Here is a 25,463-nt window from a genome sequence, read left to right on the forward strand (position 1 = left end):
TGTCAAGTCAATTGTCATAGTCTACTTCACTTTGACAACTTAGCTTCTTCTTCTTTTTCTATTCTAGTAGTTCGCTTAAAAGCTCACTTGGTTAAGTTAACATGTAGCCACACTATAAGTTTCAGCATTGATTATAGTCAAGTGGTTTCAGTAATAGAGTAGTTAATATGCAAATGAAATGGGGCATGCTGGTCTAGTGGTAGAGCGTGGGACTTCGGTCCTCGAGGTCCTGAGTTTGAATCCCGTCAATCAACAATGGATTTGATCTAAGTCATCAACGTGATGACTGACTAACTAAGTGGATAGAATACATTTAGTTCTAGCTCGAAGTAATGTAAAAACTAAATAGTACTGTTGTATTTAACATTGGATCTGAATAATTTATTGTCCTTCAGCATTACATACATAAACAAAACAGTGTCATTTTTAACATGCAATATAAGTAAAATATGTAATGAAATGAAATGAAATGAAATGCTTTATTGTCGTTAAAACTGAGTACAAAGTTCATGACAATCGTCAAAAGAAAAAGAAAACAATCAAGATGGCAACTAAAACTAAAACTCTAAACCAAAGTACTCTTCATGTTTATACAGGCAAGCCTGGGTTAGAGTAGTTTTTAAAACATGTTTAAATTTTGAAACACACAGGTTTTTGATGGATGCAGGCAAGAAATTGTACATTTTAACACCTTGGTACTCAAAACTATTTTGAGTGGCTGTATACTTATGCCTTAGTGTAGACAGATTATCTTTATATCTAGTACAATAGTTGTGAACATCAGATATCTTTTCAAAGTGAGAAATGTTTTCTTTTACAACAAACTTGCCAAAACATACAAGGATGGAAATGAGAGAATGTTAAGACTCACGAAAAGGGGCTTACAATGTGTTCTTCTATTCACACTACAAATTAACCTCACCGCCTTCTTTTGTAAAGTAAAAAGCAGCCTGTTAGCATAAAAACTGTTGGCCCACAGTGAGGTACCATAGGACAAATAGCTATGAATGTGGCCATAATATATACAAATAAGGACATCATCTGAAACAGTGGACCTAAGTGCTCTTATCATAAATATGCCTTTTACAATTTTAGATGCTACAAAATCTACATGTGAAAACCACTTCAAGTTTGACTGCAAATGAAAACCTAAAAACTTCAGAGTGTTTACATCATTACCATTACTGCTTAGACTAATAGTCAGGTCCTGAGTCTTATCAGCATTAAGACATAACTTGTTTGCATTACACCAGTCGTTAATAACAGCAGATTTTGTGTCCAATGTGTCTGTAACATCATTCAAAGAGTTACCCCGTACACACAAGGCCAAGTCATCAGCAAAAAGAAAGCTTTTTACAGATAAGTCATTAATATTACAAGGTAAGTCATTTATATACAGTATAAACAGGGTAGGGCCCAATATAGAGCCTTGGGGCACTCCGTGGGGCACTCGAACAGGACTAGAATAAGTGCCATTTAGATAGACTTTTTGCCATCTGTCACTAAGATAAGATTGAAAAAACCTAACCAAAACATCATCAAGGTTATAGCAAGAAAGCTTATTCACAAGGAGATCATGAGCCACTGTGTCAAAGGCCTTAGACATGTCGTACGATCTGAACACTATACCACTTTTGGCCTCTAAACTTTGAAAGCAATTTGATATCAGTGCCTGGGTTGCTTGTGTTTTAGTTAGAAAATATAAATAAAATTAGAAGCTTTAACATTTAAAGTTCAGAAGTTTATTTCCAATTCCACTCAAGACTGAAACATAAACATGACTGATATTGTTTACCTTCAAGCCTTCAACTAACATATGATACATTTAACATATGATGATATGTGAATATAACATTATAATACATCTTTCCCCTTTAAAAAACAGCAAACAAATTTGAAAGAATTAACTAAAAACAATAACCAACCAAACTTCTCCCTTCTTTTAAGACCATTATATTGTATTCTGAAATCTTGATGGTAGCTTGATTTCTCTACGAGGTCTTAGTTGTACTGGCTCGTCTTGCCTTGGAACTGACTGGGAATTGTTTTGTTGAGTGAGTGATGGTTTCAGATGGCGGCGATTTCTTCTTAATATAGCTCCGTTATCACCTTCTACCCAGTAACTTCTTGGAGTTGGTCCTTGATTAACAATCTTTCCCTGCTCCCACCTTCCTTCATTTCTGTAGACAACTCTTTCGTTATTTCTTACAACCCTTAAGTCTTTGGCTGACCGATCATAGTATTTTTTCTGCAGCTGTTGTCTTGTATTTAACTTGTCTTGTACTCCATCATTCAGCGTTGGTTTCAGCAGTTCCTCGGTAACAGGGATTGTTGTCTTACACCTGCGTTGAAACATCAGCTGAGCTGGAGAATATCCCAGATGCTTAACGGGCATGTTCCTAAGCTCCAATAAAGCCATTTTCAAATCCTTATTGTCATACTGTACTTTCCTTATCAACTCTTTGGCTATTCCAACTGCCCTTTCAGCAAGCCCATTGGATTGTGCATAGCCTGGACTGCGTGTCACAATTTCAAAATTCCATTCACGGGCAAATTCCCTCATTTGGGCACTGTTGTAAGGGACATTATCCGCTACCATTATATCAGGAGGGCCAAATCTACTGAAGATGTCTTTGCATGCTGATATTACAGACGTTGCTGATTTACATGGCATTTTAACCAGCTCCAACCAGTTTGAGTAAGCATCCATCATGACCAAGTACACATTTCCTCCATATGAAAATATGTCACATCCGATACGCTCCCATGGTCTAGTAGGTATAGGATACGGCATAAGGGTTTCCTTTGCATTACTCCTGGAAAACCTTTCACATATCCTGCAACGAGCCACAAAACTTTCAATGTCTGTAGCCATTCGTGGCCAATAAAGTATCTGTCGAGCCCTAGCTTTGCACTTTTCAATTCCTCCATGCGCGATATGGATTCGCTGAAGCATGTCCTGTCGTAGCTGTCGTGGCACAATCAGTTTGTGATTTAAAAACAATAAACCATCTTCTTCAGATACCATATGTCTTTGGTTCCAATAGTGGCGTACTATCTCTGGGGTGTCTTGCTTCCTTTCTGGCCAAACTTCTTTGCAGTATCTCTTCACAATAGCAGTTTCTTGGTCCTCTTCAGTGTAACGCTGGAATAATTTCTTCTTCTCTTCAGTCATAGGCAATGAACTTGTTAAACTGTGTACTTGAAATTCTGAAGACACTGTCATTCCTGTGCATTTTAATGCTGCTCTTGACAACGTATCAGCAATAAGTTGGCTACTACCAGGTAAGTACTTTACTTCCAGATCATAATTCAAACACCTTAGTCTCATTTTCTGTAGCCGACCTGGTACCACGTGCAAATCTTGTTGAAAAATATTTACAAGCGGCTTGTGGTCAGTCTGAACTGTTACTTTATAGCCATAAATAAACCTGTGAAACTTCTCAACAGCAAAAACTATAGCTAGAGTTTCCTTTTCGATTTGCGAATATCTCTTCTCTGTATCAGTCAATGAACGGGACATGAAAGCCACTGGCTGCCCACTCTGCAACAAACAACATCCTAGGCCATCTTGAGAAGCGTCTGTTTGTATTTCAAGAGGTCTTCGAGAGTCAAAGTATACCAAAACTGGTTCACTGGAAATTAACGTCTTGATAATCTTCAGAGCATCTTCATGCTCTACGGTCCATAAGAAGTCCACATCCTTTCTTGTCAAATGTCTGAGGGGTGCAGTGATTTTTGCTAAATTTGGTATGAACCTCGATAAATACTTTAGCATGCCCAATAACCGCATTACCCCTTTCTTGTCCGTGGGTGGGTCCATTTCAACTATGGCCTTTACATAATCTGGGTCGGGTTGGATTCCTTCAGCCGATACTATGTGTCCCAGATACTTAACTTCGCTCTTCTTAAATTGCATCTTGTTTGGATTAAACTTGATTCCAAGTTTAAGGGCTGCGTCCAAAACTCTCTTTAAATTTTCGTCATGCTCTTCCGATGTCGTTCCTCCTACAATAATATCATCATGTACTATGTTAACTCCCTTCAGGTTTCCAAAGCATTTGTAGTTATTTTTCTGGCACAATTCTGGACCCGAACAGATTCCAAAAGGAAATCTACAAAATTGATATCTCCCAAATGGGGTACTGACAGTGCACAGTTCACGACTCTCCTCATCTAAAACAATTTGAAAAAACCCATCCTTAAGATCCAAAACAGTAAAATATTTGTAACCACTCAACGTTACCAGAATATCATCAGGGTGTGGCATTAGAAAGTGCTCTCTCATTACCACCTTGTTCAATGGCATCGGATCTATGCAGATTCTCAAAGACTTATCGGGTTTTTCCACGATCACCAGAGGATTGACCCATGCTGTAGGTTTGTCAACTTTTCGAATCACCCCAGTTTCCTCAAGTTGGTCCAACTTTTCCTTTAGTTTTTCCTGTAAACTGTAAGGTACTCTCCGTGATTGTCGAATTTGTGGGATAGCACCCTCCTTAAGCTGAATATGATGAGTGCTTGGAAACTGTCCCAATCCTTCAAAAGCTGTCTTGTAGCCGGTTAAAACATCATCCTTATCCTTAAAATTCAAATATATCGATGACACTCTCTTAATGAGTCCTAAATTGACACAATCGTTCAGTCCTAAAATTGGCAGTTCATGTTCGACATTCACTACAGCAAAATTCACATCTGCAGTTACACCTGTAATTGTTTTACATTGTAACATCACAAGACCTAGTGGTTTGATTTTGAATTTTTCATCTCCCCAGGCTGAGAGTACACAAGAACTACGTTTTACGTGTGTAATGTTCATTTTCCGTACATAACTAGCAGGTAAAATACTGATCTCTGCACCTGTATCTAGTTTAAATTTAACTTGTGTACCACCAACAGTCAAGTTTTCCGTCCACGATTTTTCACTTTGACCTTTCACTCCACTAATGTTTAAGCTTACCGAGCCTAAACTAACATCGCTCACACAAGAGTCTTCATCGTGTTGTTCCTCGTTTGTAACAGCATGAGATTTTATAGTTTTACTCCTACAAACCTTTGCAAAATGATTTTTACCATCACATTTCGAGCATGTTTTGCCATATGCAGGACATTTACCCCGAACATGTTTGTAGCCGCAAAAGCTACATAGATCATTCTGTTTTTCTTTTGCAATACTCCGCGAAAGTTCTTGATTTGGTACATTATTAACAACACATACACTGTATGGATCCGACTTAGTCCCCGAAAGCTTGGTTTCATTGTGCTCTACAATAGTCCTACATTGATCCTTGCTACTCTCTACAATCATACAGAAATCAATAGCTTTCTTCAAGTCAAGTTTTGTATCTCTTAATAGACGCTCTTGAGTACTTTTATCTCTTATACCTAAGACAATTCTATCTCTAATCATATTGTCAGGTTCAAGAAACTCGCATGATTTAGCTGCTATTTTTAACTGCATAACAAACTTACTGAAGTCTTGACCTTCTTCCTGCTTCATTCTATAGAATTTAAACCGCTCAAATATGACATTTTTCAGAGGACAACAGTAAGATTCAAACTTATCAAGTACGCAATCAAAACTATCTTTGTCATTATCTTCAAATTTAAAAGTATTATATACATCTAGGCCATCATCGCCTAACAGATTAAGCAGCTGCGCAATCTTAATTTCATCCTTAAGTTTCTTACCATGACTAGTAGCTATTAAGTACAGTTCAAACTTCTGACGAAATCTTTTCCAATTTTCACTCACATTTCCTTCAAAACTCATAGGTTCAGGCAACCTAAACAATCCAGATACTTCCATTATTTCTTCTAGGTTTCAAAATACACCTGACACCATGTTTTAGTTAGAAAATATAAATAAAATTAGAAGCTTTAACATTTAAAGTTCAGAAGTTTATTTCCAATTCCACTCAAGACTGAAACATAAACATGACTGATATTGTTTACCTTCAAGCCTTCAACTAACATATGATACATTTAACATATGATGATATGTGAATATAACATTATAATACAGCTTGGACAGTGCTGTGTTTGGGCCTAAAGCCAAACTGACTACTTGCTAAAAGGTTACTATCCTCAAGATACTGAGAAAATCTACGATGTACGAGATGTTCCAAGACCTTCGACACTGCAGGGATAATAGATATAGGCCTATAGTTAGCAATGACATTTTTAGGCCCTTTTTTATGGACTGGTATAACCTTAGAAATCTTGAACTTGTTTGGGTAGCAGCCTTGTGTTATACAAAGATTAAATAGGTAAGTCAAAACTTCACTTATGTAACTAGAAGCTAACTTCAAGATGGGGACATTAATTCCGTAAATATCTAAACAAGAGCTATTGTTAAGACTGTTGATGGCTGCATACACCTCTTCTACAGTAAATAGTCCAATCCTAAAAGCATTGTTGTCCTCAATAGTCGGAAGAGCGTTGCAAGAGGTCAAATTTCTAAGATATTGCTCAGGACCATTTGAAGAGGCGGGAACATTACTTCTCAGGTTTTCAACACAGTCGACAAAGTAGGAGTTCAGTCCATCGGCAGTTAGGCAGTCAGGAATAGACAAAGGCTTACTATTACAGTTGCTTATTTCATTAATGATTGACCAGGATGTTTTAGAAATATTACTAGAGTTTAGCAGTAAACTGTTGTTATGGTCAAGTTTGGCTTTCTTGATTTCTTTGCGGTACTGCAACTTTAATGAGTTGTACTTAGTTTTAACTTCAGCAGTCCCTGCATTACAAAACAAAAAATATAGCCGGTCCAGCTCATTTTTCATATTTACAAGTCCTTGATGATACTACCTTTTGTTAGGTTTTGTAACATAATAGATAGGTTCACAACTTTGAAGTAACCCTCATCAAGCTGTTCTAGTTCTTGGTAGGTGTGTAAGGGTCCCTGATATTGTTGGGTCGAGTCAGTCAGCTAACCGTTGTCCTGATGAACCTGTTAGGGTACCGAAATAATTTTCGCCCAAAACTCAGGTTGGATAGACCCGACTCGAACATTTATTTTAATACTTACATTGAAATGGCGACCAAAGTAGGCATTTTAAGCCAAGTATGAATGGAAATGAGTGTAGTGATAAAAAAGCGCCTGTGACAATGTGCCATTGAGAATTGACAATTATTCCTCCAACACGTGTGACGTTCACACTACAATATAGTCTTGTCTTACTGTAGAGACGATGATGACGTTTGCTGTCACCGAAGATGCTCACGATTTTGTCGTATCAGAATAAATTCTGATTCCAAACTATTTTCCTGGTTGAAATTTATTTTGTAATGTTTATGAAAATCAATTATAATTTTGTTATAACTAAAAGCTTCTTACCTAAGGCTACTTTTAAATACCATTAAACTCTTTATGGTTGTTTCTCATTAAATAATAAGGATCTAGGATTAATTTTAGTCAACTCCAATCCAAATCAAACCTATGTGATATTATTCTACGACTGTATATAGGTAGCATTTGGAACACTGATTGCCAAACTCAAATTGAGATCAAAATATTGCCAGTTTACAGACACAGTAAATGATTGTAGTTACACAAATAATTTTTGGAGAGACAAATGAATTTGGACAGTTGTATATAGGTAGCATTTGGAACACTGATTGCCAAACTCAAATTGAGATCAAAATATTGCCAGTTTACAGACACAGTAAATGATTGTAGTTACACAAATAATTTTTGGAGAGACAAATGAATTTGGACAGTTGTAACAGGATAGTTATTTATTTTATTAACAGAAAACATACAGTTTTAAGCAAGAAAGAAACAAAAAAAGTACTCAATAACAGTCAGTTCTTTAACAGTAATATCGTTCAAATCGTATGAGTACAAAATATCATAATACTATGATCAAAATTCAAAACCATGTTAGCACAATTATTTACTTGCAATATACACAGCTAATAACTCTATTGAATGTGTGACAAAGTAGATCAAAACAGTACGGGAAATGATAAACTCATTCAAGCATTTTCATACTAAATACATAGTCTATGTTTTGCTAGCTGTACCACTAACGTTTGTAATCGATTAATGGGAATCAAAACCAGAATTTCATTCACATGGCCATGAATTTATTTAATACATTTTGAATCAATATAAATTTACTATTTCATAGTTCCTTTGGACAATACTTCATTTTCATTAAGAATTATTCTACTGGTGAAAATAGTCTTCTAGCTGAATCTGAAATTGTAGTAAAAGGACTCGTCAGGTTTGAAAGGTAATGTGTAAACTTTTCATTGTTGTACAATTTTCACTATTTCTTTTAATGAAAAACTGAACACAAAAGTAAGAGACATAATTAAAGAGAATATAATTTCATACCCAGCAGTCAGTTACAGTTTTATTTTAGATTTAGTGTAGTTACAAGAAATATCTGTAAGTTATAGCTTAAAACCACCCTTTCCTTTTAAAACAGATCAAAATGTAAAAACAGTGGCTAAAAAGAGGTTATAAATTATTATGTTCAATCATAGATATGTTAAATAGTTCTAAATCGGTGTAGTTTCTTATGATAAAAATATGATAGTTTCGCTTTCAAAGGGAGTTCTCGTCAAAGAAAATTCACGTAAAATATCTAACCTTTTTGATTTTCTAGAGAGGTGGACCTATATCTGGTGAATTAGGTATAGCCAAAAGCATAGACTATATATACTATATATCGGTTTGATTATAGCCTTCCATGATAAAAGTCCTTTTCTTTAACTACTAGATCAGCTCCATCTTTTTTTGCCAAAGCATTTTAATTTTTTAAACAACAAAAGCTAAATTCCTGTAGGTACACAAGAACCCCCTTTTTTCACGACAATGTCACGATTACCAACGGAGTACAAGTACCGTCTTATTAATCACATTCTAACTTACATCTGCTAAGAAAATTCCAATTGTTTTTTATTTAACTGAATGCTTAAAAAACACAGGCTACCAATACCACTTTATTTATAAAAATACACCTATAATCTTAATTTTAAGTATAAATTGCAAAATGAAACAAAATACACAACGTGAGATCAAAAATATCTTTCTTAAAAAAACAAAACTAAATAATACTATAGTATGCAAACGCAAAGTAAAATTGCACATTTCTTGAATATTAATCTTATACAAGAAAATTTATGGGTTAACTTCGAAAATGCCTATAGGGCTGCCAAAAGGACTTAACGATGTTAACCATAAGGAAGAGAATTTAAGTGACAGCTATTCAACAAGGAACCGATTATTGTAATAACAGTTATAAATTGACTTTTTAACAATATTATTGTAGTTTTCCAAACAATACTAAACGCGATTCTGACTGTCTGCGGATGTTGTTACTACAAAGACGAGAGAATTTGTATGAGGTAAAATGTGAATAAAACAGCTATGTAATCTATAAAATTTTACAAGTGGAATTTTTTAGCTCAAACTTGAAAAGCAGTTAACGACTGTTTAACACGTTCGCTGCTACGGACGTTCCGGAACGTCAGCCGGGCCCCGGCGCCAGGAGCTAAGAACGTTCCAGAACGTCACCGTTCATTGTTGTTTAACGTTGCTATGGATAAGCCAGCACGTCACTAGCGTTCTATATTTCTTTGCAGCTCGTGGGGACGTACTTTTCTGACAATAAAAAATATAGTTTCCCAAATCACCACCAGGGTCGTTTGGAACAGGGCTTTGTTTTACCTCTTTCCTGCTAGATAGCGACACTACTTTACCGACTGTAACCTGGGTAGTGCTGCTATCTATCAGAATCACTTAGTACTATATCCAAAGCCAGTTTTATTGCAGAACATTGCCATCCAGTATAACTACTGTTGTTTTTACTGTAATTCAGTGTATCGGTGGCAATGTCACGCAGCGGCCGAGCGTAGTTCAGCAACTGGCGCCGTCCCGGCATCTAGCGCTCAGCAGCGAACGTGTTAAGTAGCTTAAAATGTCTACTTATCATACAAGGAATAACAACCTATAAACATTTAAAGGAATGTATGAACAAGTTAAAATATTCACAGACTAGACTTCAATACTAAGATGACACATCAACATCAGAAATATCGTCGTTAGTTTTCGGCATTTTAAATTACTAAATTAGTACCGTAGAAGCAATGCAATCTACAAAAAATATAGTGTAACAAAAAAAATTATATAGGCCAACTTTGATGTTTACAATAATTGGCATTTCCTGGACTAAAGAATGTATTATGGTTGACCCTATGGCCTATAATAGTCTAGAATAAAATCAAACTAGATTTTTATTTAAATGTGTTTAATAATACAATGCTTAAAAAAATATTTCTGGCACTTGGAACTTAACAAACAACCAATTAATATAAAAATGTGATATTTTCTATGACAAATTTCCATACTAAAAATAACATAGTTAAAAGCTATAAAATAAGCACAACAATACAAAATACAAAACTATCACAAGATATTTATAAAATAAAAAAAGTTAAATAAGACATTCTTTTTAGAGCAATGTGGCAGATAAGAATTTTTTTTCCAAAATGAGTTCGGCTAGTTTATTTTTTGAGTCCAGGGTCTTAGTGATATTCCGTCCAAGGGAAAAATTTCTCAGATTATATTGGTGAGGAATTACGCTCCTTTCACACTATACGATTTTACTCATACGATTGTAAATCTTAAGGGCAGACCATCGTGGGTCAGTTGTTTTCACACTATCTGATTTGTAATCGAATCGGACGATTAAAAAATCAGAACCTCCCACTCCACCGGAACAGAGTTCATTGACACTTCATTGGAGAGTGTTGAGTAGTATGGATTGCGAGCAAATTATTGCTGCTTTGATAATATACCGGCGGAGGAAAAGAAAGAAACGCGCCCGTCTCCACTGGATGCATCTACCCCATGCAGGTGAGTCGGATACCTGCAGTGGTCCCCTACGGTCGCTATGCGGGTGAAAATCGTATACGATTGGTAATCTTATAACCTGAAAGAAGCCATAAGCTACAACGGTCGACTACAAATCAGATTAATAATCGTACAAGCAAAATTGTATATTGTGAAAGGAGCGTTAGTGTCATGTTATACGACAATTTGTTTGTAGCTATACTTTTGTAGGTCTAATTTTCTTAAGTAAACAAGCTAAACTATTTCACATAGAAAAAAACCTGACCACAAAATTGAATAACAAGAAGCTTAATAATGAAACTGCCTATAGATTGTATGTGACGAACCATGTGTATTCGCAAAGAGAATGGTAAAACCAGAGGTGGAGTGAAGAGTTGTGTTGATGCATCATCTGTTTGCCGAACTTGAGATCCGATGACCTTGAACTATGTTGACCTTGAGTTGTTCAACACAGACCCTCATCATACTCGTCATCACTTCCTTTCTTGGCCTGCAGATCAAAAATACATTTGGTGCTTAATCACATATTCAACGTTTATTAGAAACAGAACAAATATTTCTGATCGATCAAAAATTAAACACTGAGTGAATAAAATCAACCCCTAGTCAAAACATTGGAAAAATGAAACCCCATTTAAGATTTCTGAAAAATAAAGATCTTTGAAGGACCTTCGTTCCGAGAGACATTAGGATAATTTGAGACATTAGGATAAATGCTCCAGTTTAATTGTAAAATTTGTAAAGTTAACTACCAATGGGATTTTAAGTTATATTTTAAAGGATAGCCAAGTGGTTGAAAAGAATTTTTTCCATGGAATTCAGCTGGCTTACCTGAGAAAGATAGAGTCCAGGGGCTACAGTAATAGATACACAAGTCACAAAGAAAATATAATTCGTTGTCAAAGGTTGCAAGTGGAGGTGAAAAAAGTGTCAGTGTGTGCCTCAAAAAGATATCCCAAAACTAGGGAATTTGGAGTCAAGACCTGACCATGGATTGTCTGGTAATTAGCGTGGAGGGGGATGGGTTGCTATTGTTTACACACCCACTACTGTTGCTTCAAAGAATCCTATTTTTTCTCTAATTATTAGGTCTCTGGTTAAAGTCTAAGATTGTTACTGGACCTAGATACCATTTGTCATTGAACTATCACTAGGGTCCTAACAAGACCATGGTTTGGACTTTGGACTGTTCTCAAGAAATGTTTAACTAATGCTATGCTAATGTGAATTAACACAAGTAAATAAATAACAAGATTATGTTAATGGCTTTTTATACTTTTTTTAATTTGTGGAGAATGTTTGCAAGACTCCCATTAATCACATAAAGTCACCATCCCCAAAATTGAACTATAAACAAAATAATAAACATGTTTTCAGTCCGTGGTGTGTTTTTATTTCTCAGTATTTTATTTATTTAATTTATCTATTCTAGACAACCCCTGAGTCCACATAGTGTGTTAGTGAGGTTTTCCTGTACCAGACAATTTAGTGATTCACCTCCGAACTTCAATAACAAACTAATTTACCTCTTCGCCCTGGCCACCCTTAGCATTGGGGGAGACGTAGGACGGTGCAGCGCCGGGTATCACTGAAGCTTTAGGTGGCACCACGTCCGGTCCCTTGGGCAGAGACAAGTCACGTGCCAGTCGTGAATACTCCACGTCCATGTGTTTGATGAACGGAGAGTTGAGAGCTCGGAGTGCCGCTTCTGGATCCTCCTCGTCATACGCAGTCAAAAGCATCTCCAGGGTTTGTACCTACAAAAGTAACAAGTATAGTGCATAGTGTTTGGCAAGTATTTGGCCTAGGGCCGTCAGCACTCCTTAAGTGAAGTTAAGAAGTCGCTAAGCTTTTAATAATTTTATTAAAACAACATAGTAACGCTAGTCTTTATCTTAAGGTCTAGATGACTAAACAAAGTTGCTAATTTGAATCAGCTCAAAAGATCCTGACAAAATACGTTTACTTAGATGTAAAATACTTTTACCTCATCCATGTAATAATGCCACAACCTCTAGGCCAAGCCTGAAGGAATGTGAGAAACAGATCCCAGCTAGAGCCTATCGTCCTAGGATGTGAAGGTGGGACATAAAAAGATGGTTTAAAAGTAGCACATTGTTGAATAATTTTTGATACTAAATTACAGTATGGTCTAAATAATCTAGCACTCAATAATGCAGTGTTGTAGTAGTACAAGATTCCATCCCTAAAACAAGCGTGAGGTATTGGAGGAGCAAATAAAGCACATGGAAGGACTACCCAGTCTACTGTACACCCATCGAGCATTTTTCAAACAAAATGTCACCGAGTAATTTCAGTTCTCACCTCGGGTGCTTCACAGCAGTTGCCCCACTCCTTGAAAGCCTTCTCAGCGGCTACAGTGTCTCCACGGGCTAGCTGTACGAGCACCAACGCCACGGCCAGCCGGCCAATAGCTGGTAAGTGCTCGGACTGCTGGTGCAGCCCTATCTCCTGGCGAATGGCGTGGGCTGCCTTATCATACCTGTATCACCAAAGGGTCATGCTACGTTAACCTCTTTCTATGTTCAGATATATAAAATGATAACCTCATGTTGATAATATTGGTTCGGTAAGACACGGTGAAAAGGGTTACTACAGAGAAAAACCCAAATGGTAGTAAATGTAGATGGGTGCAATTCAAATACTTTTCAAGTGACTTAGATTACAGGTATCTCATACCAAGTAACTTCAGTACTGTAATGTAAAACATACAGAGATAAATAATTATAAAACCAGTGTTCAAATTTGAAAATGTTGTTTACTGAAGAAAAGAAAAGAGGTTTTTTACATCTTAAACTTTGAACTCTAACCTGCCAATCATTTAAGCCGAAGGGGTACGGCTACTTTTTCTATTGATTTGAAATAAGTAATAGCACTAGGGTGGAAATTGTATTTTGATCCATTACAAGCATTTCTTTAACAATTTATTTACTACAATAGTTATCTGAGACGAGACAAGTCTTGTGTTTATGTGGTACATCTAAACAAATTGAATATTAAATAGGACCACTTACAATTGCAGTTTAACAAGGATTCTGGCAGTTTTGCTTATATATTCAGCTGCCTGTCTGGTGCTATCTTCGCCCTGCGAATAAAAAAATCCATGTGTAAAAATATACCGGAATTACGAAAAAAAGCTATAACCTATTATAAAAAAATTATGATTGATTAATTACCAAATTGCTATGATAAATTTATTGTAATGAAGCTCTGCTAATATATCCTTTATCTCAAGTAAGTTTTTGAGTTTTTTTGCAATAACATGGTAGTCAATTTAAATATACATCATAGGCTACTTCAGAGTGTGATAAATTTGAAAAATAGGCTATTTAAAACGTTTTTATTAGGTCACTTTCTTGTCCGCTACAAATTTTGCAACCGATTTTATACTAACTTCCCGATGAGCTAGGGACTTGAAACTTGAAACATATCTCACAAATGGAAGACAATGCAGTATTATACAATTTAATTTTCATATTTCCCTTGGACTACGCCCCATGGGCTTGTTTTTATTAAATCGATTTCTTGCAAATTTTGATACTTCCCGATGAGCTAGAGACTTGAAATTTGAAACATAGCTCACAAATGGATGATATTACAATATTATATCATTTAATTTTCATATTTCCTTTCGGGCTACGCCCCATGGGCTTGTTTTTATTAGCTCGCTTTCCTACAAATTTTGATATCAATTTTAAACGATGTTCCCGATAAGCTAGAGACTTGAAATTTGAAACATAGCTCACAAATGCATGACAATGCAATATTCAAATTCAAAATTCAAAAAATTCAAAAATTCAAAATTCAAATTTATTTATTTGTGATAATACAAAATCTGGCCTCGCCAAGTTTGCAAAACTTGTCGGCGAGGTCCAATTGATTCACAAAAATGTAACAAACAAAATTTACATTTTTTTTTTCTTTTTCTTTTTACAAATATAAATATTCTAGCGCTACTAATTCCATGGCGGTTTGTGGCAGGCACCTATCTAAGCTACATAATAATGGCAGCAGAAATGTAAAATTCTAATATGGTTTGAAAAAAATTGCTGATTTATAATCAATGCTTCATTCCGAAGTCTTTGTTCTCCTGGTTCATAGACCAGGGGTTTCCAAATATTGAAGAGGCAGTGTCTAACTGGAGAAAAAAAAGTATTCGTTTGTTTGTCGTTTGTTTCTTGTTTCCTGAAAATTTGATGAATTGAGACATAACCTCTCACTAAGAAAAGTTATGCCCATGCAGGCATTTATTTATACAAAGCGGAGAAAAAATAAAAAAACTAATATGTTTGAGAAGCTTTCTTTGATATTTTCATCCCTAATAGATGTCTTTTGTACTGTGTTTCTGATGTGGTGGGTTTTGTGTGTGTTTGTAAAAATTGTACACACACAAAACCCACCACATCAGAAACACAGTACAAAAGACATCTATTAGGGATTATATCATTTAATTTTCATATTTCCCTTGGGCTACGCCCCATGGGCTTCCAAATTTTTCTTGTTTACATTTTGAAAGGATGTAAATATATCAACTAATTTAAGTCAGCTGTAAATACTCAAATTTGACAGTTCGATGAGCAGAGGTTAAGAGGTACAGGTTATGCTCCCAAGAGATTCTTTATACAAACAAACATTTCAAAATAAAGAAAAACAATCTGATTGCAGGTATCAAGGTGTTTGTAAATAATGTCAATTTTTGTTTATTTAGTATTCTATAAAGTAAACAATAAATATTTCGAGTGAATGCATTGCAGAGAAATTCCATAACAAACTATAGTTGTTAAACTTATTTTATACTGTGAGTTTTCGGATTAACGAACTGTAAACATGTAATAATATCAATTATTTGTGAATATTGCATGATAACTCATATTATGGTCAAGGAGACAGTCACCCAACACAAGCGACGCCTAGAGAAGAAGAAAAAAAAAGACTTGTACCGATTTTGTTGCAAAAGGCAACACATCAATACAAGTTAACGCAAAGAACAGTCAGCTGTTTTGAACAATAGATCAGTATAGACCAGAATGCACCACGCACTAAAGGAGTAGAGGGGATAAGGTCTAGTCGGATGGTCATTTGCTTCCAGCAGTATCAGTTCCTCTCCAAATCTCAACGTAACTAGTTCGGTAAAACTTTCGTTTGTGCAAATTAAATTCATCTCGCGGCGTTTGGTCGGGCAATCTCAAATTTCCTTAAAGTCGTTCAGCCTATATCCCTAAGGGATATAATTGCCTCGCGATCGGAAATTAGAATTTGTGTTGTTGTCAAAAAGTGCAAAAGTTCGTTACCAGCCAAACGCGGTCCGCCATTTGAAAATTTCTCAAACGTTCACACGAGTTTCAATTGATCGCGTCTTGTAGAATACCGACTAGTTACATTTCCTCATCCTGATCCCTTTGTTTGTGTTATATTTGTGGACTTCCAAACTGTAAGTAATTTGTGTTATTTATTTGTTATATATTTAAATTTCAGTGAGTCGCATACTTTGTAAATTTTCCTGTCTTGTTTTGTTAATTCATGTAGAATAAACACATGTTCCCCGGTTCGATCCCAATTCGCTGATTTTCATATCCATTCATATTGTAACAATCCTCTTTATTTATTAGACTGTGGTAATACAATAGCATTAAGAATAAATAGATGAAAATGTTTTTATAGGGTAATTCAGAGTTGCTTTGTAATATTTTTATATAGTATTTGAATTTTGCACAGAGTCATTATTAAAGGTACAATTCATCAAAGAGTGTCACAATCAGTATTTAAATTTGGGGGAATCAATTAATATCAAAGGAGGGATTAGGTAGCTGGTTCGGCTGAATCCGGAAGTGTTATCGGAGGCTGTGCCAGTTTGCATATAGATGAACCGCCAAAGTGTCAAATTAGCCATAAAACAATAAGCGACGTTCCAGTAAATATTATTACGATTAAACGCAATACTGTTTAATCAGTTGACCTTCGAGAATCAACCTTCATATTTACATCGTTGGCCAACGAACAGGACTTGCTTGGCACTGGTCATCTCAAATTAAATTAAAAACCACTCCTCCGTTGACACCTTCGAGATCGGTGTGAAACCGCGCCAAATATTCCCCTTTGATAAATCCATTCAACGTTCTCAAACAAAACAATTCAGTCTGATTGTATCACTCACGGTCATATTTTATATTACATCACACAAACAGAAATTGTCAAACCGAAATCATTGTAAATCTTAAATACTGCTTAATAAATCAAATTGTTACTCACTTTTTAGTTCTCAATAACCTTGGTAATTCAGTATATGCAATAGTATCTAATTGGTAAACAAAAGGTAATTCAGTAAATCATAAGCCACTACAAAAGATTCACCTTTTAAGTGCAACACTAAACACTAGTGTAGTAGTGAGCAAGTAAATTCAGTGTAGAATTAAGACTGGTAAATTGCTCTCATTAAAGGTATTACATTTTTGGAAGAACCATAACAGTACCAAGGGCGTCCCCTAAGGACCTTTGGGGAATATTTATATTTTGCAGGGCCCACACATATTTTTTATAACATCAAGCTTCCACTGCCAAAAGCTCTGTCTGATATTTTTATTTTCTAGAGTTCTTCCAACCTAGGGGCAACCAACATTTGTAAAGAATTCATTAAAGAGCATTGCAAGGAGTAAATATATTTAAATACAATATTTAAATATATAAAAGTAGTAGAAAGGGGAAACCCTTTTCCTTATTTCTTTTTTTCTTTACAGACTAGTTAAGCTTCAACAGGAATCGGAGGTTTGTAAATCGGCAAGACTACTATGTCAGCGTCAGGCCTATGCTCAGTCCACGGCTTATTGGAAGGAGACAGCCTCCCAACGCAAGCTACGGCTAGAGAAGGAGAAGAAAAAAAGACAAGTTAAGCAACATGAATCGAAGACTTGTAAGTCGGCAAGATTAGCCAAATGGCGTAAGCGAGCTACGCAGGTTTGTAAATCGGCAAGACTACTACGTCAGCGTCAGGCCTATGCTCAACGAGAAGGTGATTTCCATCTAACCAAAAACACTTTTTGTGACAAGTGTTGTGATATCTGGAAGAAAAAGTGCTACCCTAATCAGGTTATGAAACAATGTTCTATTTCACCGGAGCCATACATTTTCCACATGCCTCTGTCTTAATCTGATATAAATGCTTGAAATAGATTTAACATGCACACACATTAAAACTAAAAAGTATAAAATAATTTATAAATAAAAAACTTTTTTAAACAAAACGTTTTTAAACGCCCTAAAAAATGGAAAATAATTTACAAATAGTTTATAAATATGTTGAGAGAGTATAAATCCTTGTACGATTTAAAACGAAAAACGTTGGGTGCATGCAATTAATTGATAATAATACATTAGTTCAGTAGGTGAAGGTAAACTATCTATTGCATGCACCCCACGTTTTTTGTTTTAAATCGTACAAGTATTTATACTCTCTCAACATATTTATAAATTATTTGTAAATTATTTTCCATTTTTTAGGGCGTTTAAAAACGTTTTGTTTAAAAAAGTTTTTTATTTATAAATTATTTCATAAAATTTATAAAAGTAGCAGCTGCTCTTTGTATTTTACTGTGAGACTAGTTTAATTGAATATAACCGCTGAATAACATTGCAAACAACATATTTTGTGAAATTGAGGTTTCTAAAGAGCAACAATGCAAATTAAATTCTCTACTGGTATTTTGTTTTTTAAATACATAGGTTAGCTTGGCTAGAACTTTTTTGGTGTTTTCTGAAAAATATTGACTTTATTCACTTGCAACGTTGTTCAACAGAGCTATTAAATTGATTCAGAGACATAATTCAAGATGTTAACTTTACAAAACTAGATGCCATCTTAGTCTTCGGATAAATCCTAACTGAAGTTTCATAACCATTGTAAGATCAACGAATATAGGAAAACCCTGTATGGTGCATAATCTAAATATGTATCGAAATAATTCAATTGATCCCATCCTTTATTCACTTAAGATATTAGTACTTAGTAGTAGTTAAGATATTAGTACTTTCGAGCTCTCTCTTCCTTAGTTGAAAATGCTGTTAGTTACAGTAAAGGATATTTTTTCCCCTTTGAATATAAAACAGCTTATTCCCTCTATGGGAAATTCGCTAAAAGAGGTGGGCGGCCACTTTTAATCTTGTATTTGCCTGTCCACATAGACTATGGAACGTATCCAGCAAAGTAAGGGATGATCTGGTACAATACAGTACAAGGGTGAAGTGTACTGTTAACAAGTAGCGGTAGATACCAGGATCAAAACCTACGACATCCCTGCCTTGTGCCTGAAGTCTATGACGTTACCGACTGAGACACAGACTCACCATGCTTTGTGTATATAGTGTAAATTTGTGTGTTTTTTTGAGCCAGTTTGGACTCTTTCTCATTCAGGTAAGCCTAATAATCCTAATAACCTAGGCTCTTGTGCTCCAATTTACACCCTTATCCTTTTTTACAAGTTTGTTAAGGTTTATTATGGGAATTATAAAACATTAATTTAATCTAAAGCTTACAGTAAGACGGATACTGACCATGCAGACGTCGGCAGCTCGCTGATACAAAGCCAGAGCTGCCTCAGGCTGGGTCTGCTCCAGTATCTTGGCAGCCTTGTCCAGCACTGAAGCACCAGCGTCACACGAGCCGTGCTGCTGGTACAAGCTGCAGGCGCGCTCGGCCATCTGTGTCACCTCCCTCAGGTCTCCCACCTCCTTGCTGACCAACAGCGCCTGCTCTATACACCTGAACACAATGGGAGTGATGTGTACGTTGAAAGATTTTTGTTTGATCAGTTTTTGGAAATAAATACTGTAGATAAAATCGCCATACTATATTTTAGCCTGGTCACACAAATAATTATTTTCTTTTGTAAAGTTTAATGAGGTGATTATTCCAGGTTAAACTTAAGTTTCACTTATGGGAAATGTAAGCACCATTTGAAACATTACATTTAGTTAATATTTATTTTATTACTGAACTGAACATATGCCTTGTATTATCGTCAATAAAAAAGCAGTATCAGGTTTTGGTATCCAAAAGTTTGGTTTAGTGTGCATTTATCATAACGTCATGAATATAATCCGATCACAAAAAAATCTTGAACTGTCCCGCAATCACATACAGACCATTATCGTATCCCTTGCTTGCGAAAAAATCTTGCATATATATATATATCTTTGCGTTAATTTTCCTGTCCACAGAAATGTTATTGTCCTACAGGAAATATTCAAAACTATTTTTATGTTTTGATTTGTTTTAGAGATCTCAAGTTTTTTCAGTCTTTGATATGGGCACACATAGCATTTTGACAACTTATCAGGTCTAAGTACAGATAGGTCTATCTACATTTAAATTAGAATAGATTACTTACTTTGCTGCGTGAAACCATCTGACTTGCAAGTTAAGGAAATAAACTTATTAATTCACAGTTAGACTATCATTATGGTATAGTCAAAATCAGAATGAACAAGACTGAACATGTATAAATCAAGGGTAACGCCCAAAAAACGTTTTATTTGATTAATTGATAAACTATTGATGGTTTGATACTGGACCCAGCTGTCTTTGATCATTGGGCTTTCAATAAATGGTCCTGACTGATGCAACAGCTGATCTTAGTCAGTAACAAAGCTATACAAGGCATGACACACCATTCACTCACCCTTCACCCATATTTAAGTTAAAATACATAGGTGACGTCCCTATCTCACATGGAAATAATACTAATTGAACTTGATAATAGGTGAGATAAAGAAGCATTCACAAAGTAATGTATAGCACAAGGCAATACCAAAGAATGTTAAAGGATACGATCGATTTTGCTTGTGGCATTCGGCGGCTTTCAGCAGGCATTCCTTACACTGGTCGAAAGACTTGGCAATGCGAAAACATGTGGCTGTAACAAAACTAAGTTTAAAGGAAATGTTTTTTGAGTCAAACTTTATGTACTTTATTAATAAATTCACTAAATATTTAATTACAACAACTATTTAAGAAAAGCTGTGTGGTTGTGATTCACAACGCATATGATTGGGTCAGCCTGCATCATCGACTTATCACCAACCAATATTCATTTTAGGTGGTCCTCTTCTATCAAACTCTGCGACGGGCAGTGAACTCGTCGCCAGTTGCAAACTAGAACGCTAGAACTGACTGAAATGGAGTCAACCCTAATCTACATTGCTTTCTTGTGGCCAGGTGCTTTTTAGATCCAGGGTTACACCATTGGTTTGGGAAAAATCAGGACGACCCCCCTCCCCTCCACCTGTATTAACATGGACATAAATAACCACGGGCACAAAGGGGCCAGAATTGGGACTGTCCCGACAAAATCAGGACGGGTGGCAACCCTGCTTAGACCCCTCGGTAATTGATCGGACCAAACAGTCTACCTTTTGGCCATTGGAGATTTTTAAAAGGATTGCACTGGAAACATGTTTTGTGTAATTATATAAAACTTCCCTCGCAAAGTAAATAATTTTTGCTGAAAAGTTCCTGTTTTACTGCTTTATATTAATGATCTTTAAATTTTGGATTAGGGCCTATTTTCTCATTATTACGATTTAAGGTAAGTTAGCCTGTAATATAAAATTATCTTACCTTTTTATTTTTCCATCAAAATTTTTTTCCGGTTAAGATCAGAACTTTAATCAGGCCTAATTAATGTAAGCAATGTTGTCTTTAGCAGGTACTGTTGAAAATTAGGCCTTCATTAAACGTCTATCCTCCAACTAAGGTTAATTGTTAATTCTAAAATACTCCTCTTTTTTTAAAACGTTTTTATTAGCTCGCTTTCTTGTCCGGTACAAATTTTGCAATACATTTTATACTAACTTCCCGATGAGCTAGAGACTTGAAACATAGCTCACAAATGGAAGACAATGCATTATTATATCATTTAATTTTTATATTTCCCTTGGGCTACGCCCCACGGGCTTGTTTTTATTAACTCACTTTCTTGAAAATTGTAATACTTCCCGATGAGCTAGAGACTTGAAACTTGAAACATAGCTCACAAATGGATAACAATGCAATATTATATCATTTAATTTTCATATTTCCATTGGGCTACGCCCCATGGGCTTGTATTTATTGCATACAACATTCAATAATGTTCAGCTCTTTACTAAATCACAACACCAAACAAAGACTGAATCCTACACACATTTGTTCCCGACCTTAAAAATACATTATAAGGGGGTTGATTCACTTATTGGCCTCTTACTGAAATGATGAGCTTATTGATAATATAGAGCTTATATTTACTGTTTGAAAATTTAGATGTAAGCCCAGCAGTTAAGCATATAGTCACTTTTAATCAGTATCTAATATTATTGACCCAATACACGTTTGATTCTCACCTGCTTTGTTGTATTCCTCAGCAGCTAACTCATACTCCGGTCGCCATTTCAGCAAAGATGTCTTCAAACTAAAATTAATTTGTAATTGTTTTAATTATACTACTGCATAGTTAAATCACATCAAATACAGCTTTGAGTTCAAAGATGTACATTTCAAGAGTAAAATACACCTCTACGGCACATAAATTTGGTAAATCGTCAAGTGGGTATTTACTAGCAGTGTTATTACCCGCAGATACAAGCCTTAAACTGTACACATAATAATGCTGTGAATTGTTGTCTGATTTAGTTTCAAATGATTAGCTATAAACTAGAGACTAAATAATTGCATGAAAAAGGATGAAGGCAGAGCCAGTTCTAGACATTTTTTTAGAGTAATCGAATGACATTACGCCCCCCCCCCCACCCAGAAAAACTGACATGGTAGTGCGGATTATCTCTGGATACAAAAATAATTAGTACTTAAATGTCCGGAGCGTGCAAACATCTGACGGACTGCAACAATAGTAGATTACGGACAAGGCGTATAAGACAGTGGGTAAATTAGGCTTTCTCTGAGAAGTATGCTTTCTCCATTATGCACAACCATCACCCTTTTTAGCATTGGGGTTTAGCTTCTTATAGTGTAATCTATATATTTAATACGCTAGGCATATTTTTGTCATAATTGTTTTGGAGTGGTGGTGCTACCGATCACCATGTCCAAGGTGTCTTAAAAGGTGTCAAGAAAGGTCTTAGTATGTAGTTTTGCCATCAAACATAAAAACTTTGGAATTCCATCAGGACTCTGCCCCAGTGGCCTTCAAAGTTCCCATGTTATTCTTAGGGAGGAATACAGCAAGCACCCTTCCGTGTTAGGTTTAAGCGTGCTCTCCAACAGCCGCCTGAAGATTTCACATTCAATTTAGGACCGTTGGATAATCGCTGCATAAGCTGTTGATTTTTTGTTGAAGACAAGGAAGCGGGTAGGACTACATCGGAAACAGAAGAGCGTTGGGAGCAGAGTGTTTTATGTTAACGTTTTAGGTAAACGTTCGGATATATACCTAACATCAGAAAGAGACTGGAACAAGATTGGGAGATGGGCCATAATGAAACGCAGTTTGTCAAAGGACATGGAAAATTTCAAGGCGAATTTGTGGAGATTTCACCAGGTGGAAGAGGAAGTATGTAGATGTGGAGAAATAAAAACCACGAGTCACGTAATAATAAATTGTTCACTTCAGGAGACAAATAGGAGAGAACAGGAAGAAGTTTTGGATAAGATAGGTCTAGAGATGAGAAAATAAATTATGATGAGTGAAAAGGAAACAATTGAGACGTTTAGAAAAGTAGCTAGGGAAATAGGAAAAACCAGGGATACATACAGGCATTAAAATTTATAAAAAGAAACAAACAAAAACTAAGAAAGAAAAGGAATGAAAACTTGCCCATGAAGGGGAGAGGAAAGGTTAGAGCGAATCTCAATGATCCCTATCGCTCAGGGTGGTATGGGGAAGGGAGTCGTGCTGTTAGGCTTTTGGACACATAATGTGTCTGGAAACTTAATGTGGCTATGAGTAAGGCTATTTGTAGAAAACACTATTTAAAATAAATAAAATGTTGATTATATCGATCTGTTATGTACATCTTGAGGATTTCCATAATCTTTGAGTCAAATATTTTAAAGTCATCAGAAATTATGTCTGTTATTCGTTTTAAAATAACACCTGTAATACTTAGCAATTGCTCGAATTTGAGCAACAGGTACACTAGTATGAATTCAATGCCTCTAGTCTTCTTCTTTGATACTGAGCATTGGAAAGCACTTAAGCATGCCCTTTTGCTTGTCCTTGTACTCTGCTTAACCCTTTAAACCGGTCCTGTATAAAGGCATCAGAATAGGCATGACTACTGTAGGGTATAAATTTTGAGTAGGCCTACAGTCCACCCTTGATGTCTACGCCCTGTATAAGGGTGGCCTCCGTATAATACCAAAGTACCGGCATTTTAACCAATAATTTTTTATCAATAAAACCAAGATGCAAATAAACTTAGTAAATATTAAACATAAAGGAGTAGGCCTAATTATAAAGAATAACTTATTGGAACCTTAAATCAGATGCGACATACATAAGGCAAAAAAGTGTTGGGGGATCTCAGAAAAACTTCCCGTCAAACCGCTAACATTTTGTGAAAGGACTGTAACACATCTTAGAGTAAAGCCTAAGTTAGTCTAACTTATAATTACAGAATTAAAATTAAGTAGGCCTTTGTAACTAGGCCTATATCATTAATACATGTACACATCAGGCCTAATTTTAAAATGATTAAGTAGGCTATGTCATGCCTAGCCTATGAAATAAAATTGTTCCCTGATGCAAGATTTCACAACAGGGCAAATTAATGAAAAAAAAAACTACAAATTGGATTATAAGAACTGGCAAACCTAGGACTGTAATTGAACATATTGTTATGTGAATTTAAAAACAATGAAAATTACCAAAATAATTGTTTATTTCAGCAGAATTATACGTCAGGCAGAAAATCATTACTACCATACTTACAACTTTTCTGCGGATTTAATTAGTTCTAGACCCTCTTGAAATTTCTTGTTTGTGTCCGCCATGAACGTATTATTCTAGATACATTAATCAATTATAAATCGTATCCTTGTTGGTAATAATTGATACAAAAGAGACCCGATTTTACTGAGTAACTACACAACTTGACAACTTCAACGTAGCAGACGACTAGGCAAAATTTCGATAAAATACTCCCTGTTAATCCATTGATAATACCAGAAACGTGCTGCCTGAATTTAATCGCCTTTTATATGATTTATACTTGTCATATAGTAAGAACACAAAACAGACTTTATATTTGGAGAAACGTATGGATTATTCCATTATCAGCATTGAAACATGAGAACATTTCAAAGAAGCTATGAATTTAATAATCATACAATATTTGTGAATATTTAATCAATGCTATAGTACTGTATTCATGGTAGGACCTTCCAATCCGGGAGAATACATTTTTATTTTGGAATACCCAAAAGTAAACGCTATGGTTTAGTTTATGATGTAGGCCTCTGTAAAAATAGAAATTTGGCGTATCTTTTGAAAGCATAAAAGTCTTCTCAAGTCAAAATTGTGTGATTTAAGTCACCCAACTATCTACCTTTCCTCTTTAGCCTGATCTTTTAAAACCCTATAATAGC

General features: G+C 35.6%; 2 protein-coding genes across 2 annotated transcripts; both read right to left on the reverse strand.

The window, feature by feature from the left end:
* Positions 1–1,951: 1,951 nt before the first annotated feature.
* LOC129005448 (uncharacterized protein K02A2.6-like) lies at positions 1,952–5,500 on the reverse strand. The gene is made up of 2 exons (XM_054434336.1): positions 5,473–5,500; positions 1,952–4,707 (listed from the first exon to the last, which is right to left on the reverse strand). Exons 1-2 carry the CDS (start codon positions 5,498–5,500, stop codon positions 1,952–1,954), a joined length of 2,784 nt encoding a protein of 927 aa, XP_054290311.1.
* A 5,681-nt stretch (positions 5,501–11,181) lies between these two features.
* On the reverse strand, positions 11,182–25,016 carry LOC129005416 (gamma-soluble NSF attachment protein-like). The gene is made up of 9 exons (XM_054434303.1): positions 24,808–25,016; positions 22,262–22,329; positions 20,712–20,796; positions 20,272–20,289; positions 19,436–19,643; positions 13,906–13,976; positions 13,196–13,373; positions 12,397–12,627; positions 11,182–11,360 (listed from the first exon to the last, which is right to left on the reverse strand). Exons 1-9 carry the CDS (start codon positions 24,867–24,869, stop codon positions 11,316–11,318), a joined length of 966 nt encoding a protein of 321 aa, XP_054290278.1. The 5' UTR covers positions 24,870–25,016; the 3' UTR covers positions 11,182–11,315.
* Positions 25,017–25,463: the final 447 nt, after the last annotated feature.

The sequence above is a fragment of the Macrosteles quadrilineatus genome, unplaced genomic scaffold (assembly GCF_028750875.1).
Source record: "Macrosteles quadrilineatus isolate MER2022 unplaced genomic scaffold, UCM_ALF_1.0 Scaffold_21__1_contigs__length_2333173, whole genome shotgun sequence".
In the NCBI taxonomy this organism is placed as follows: Eukaryota; Metazoa; Arthropoda; class Insecta; order Hemiptera; family Cicadellidae; genus Macrosteles; species Macrosteles quadrilineatus.

Excerpts from the sequence above, each read along its gene's own strand:
- LOC129005448 (XM_054434336.1), bottom strand. The coding sequence starts at position 5,500 with ATGAAGCAGGAAGAAGGTCAAGACTTCA. Across the intron at positions 4,708-5,472 it reads GGAAGAAGGTCAAGACTTCA|GTGTAACTGCAGATGTGAAT; the intron begins GTAAGTTTGTTA and ends AAACAATTACAG.
- LOC129005416 (XM_054434303.1), bottom strand. The coding sequence starts at position 24,869 with ATGGCGGACACAAACAAGAAATTTCAAGAGGGTCTAGAACTAATTAAA. Across the intron at positions 22,330-24,807 it reads ATTAAATCCGCAGAAAAGTT|TTTGAAGACATCTTTGCTGA; the intron begins GTAAGTATGGTA and ends AATTAATTTTAG. Across the intron at positions 11,361-12,396 it reads AGGGTGGCCAGGGCGAAGAG|GCCAAGAAAGGAAGTGATGA; the intron begins GTAAATTAGTTT and ends TTTGATCTGCAG.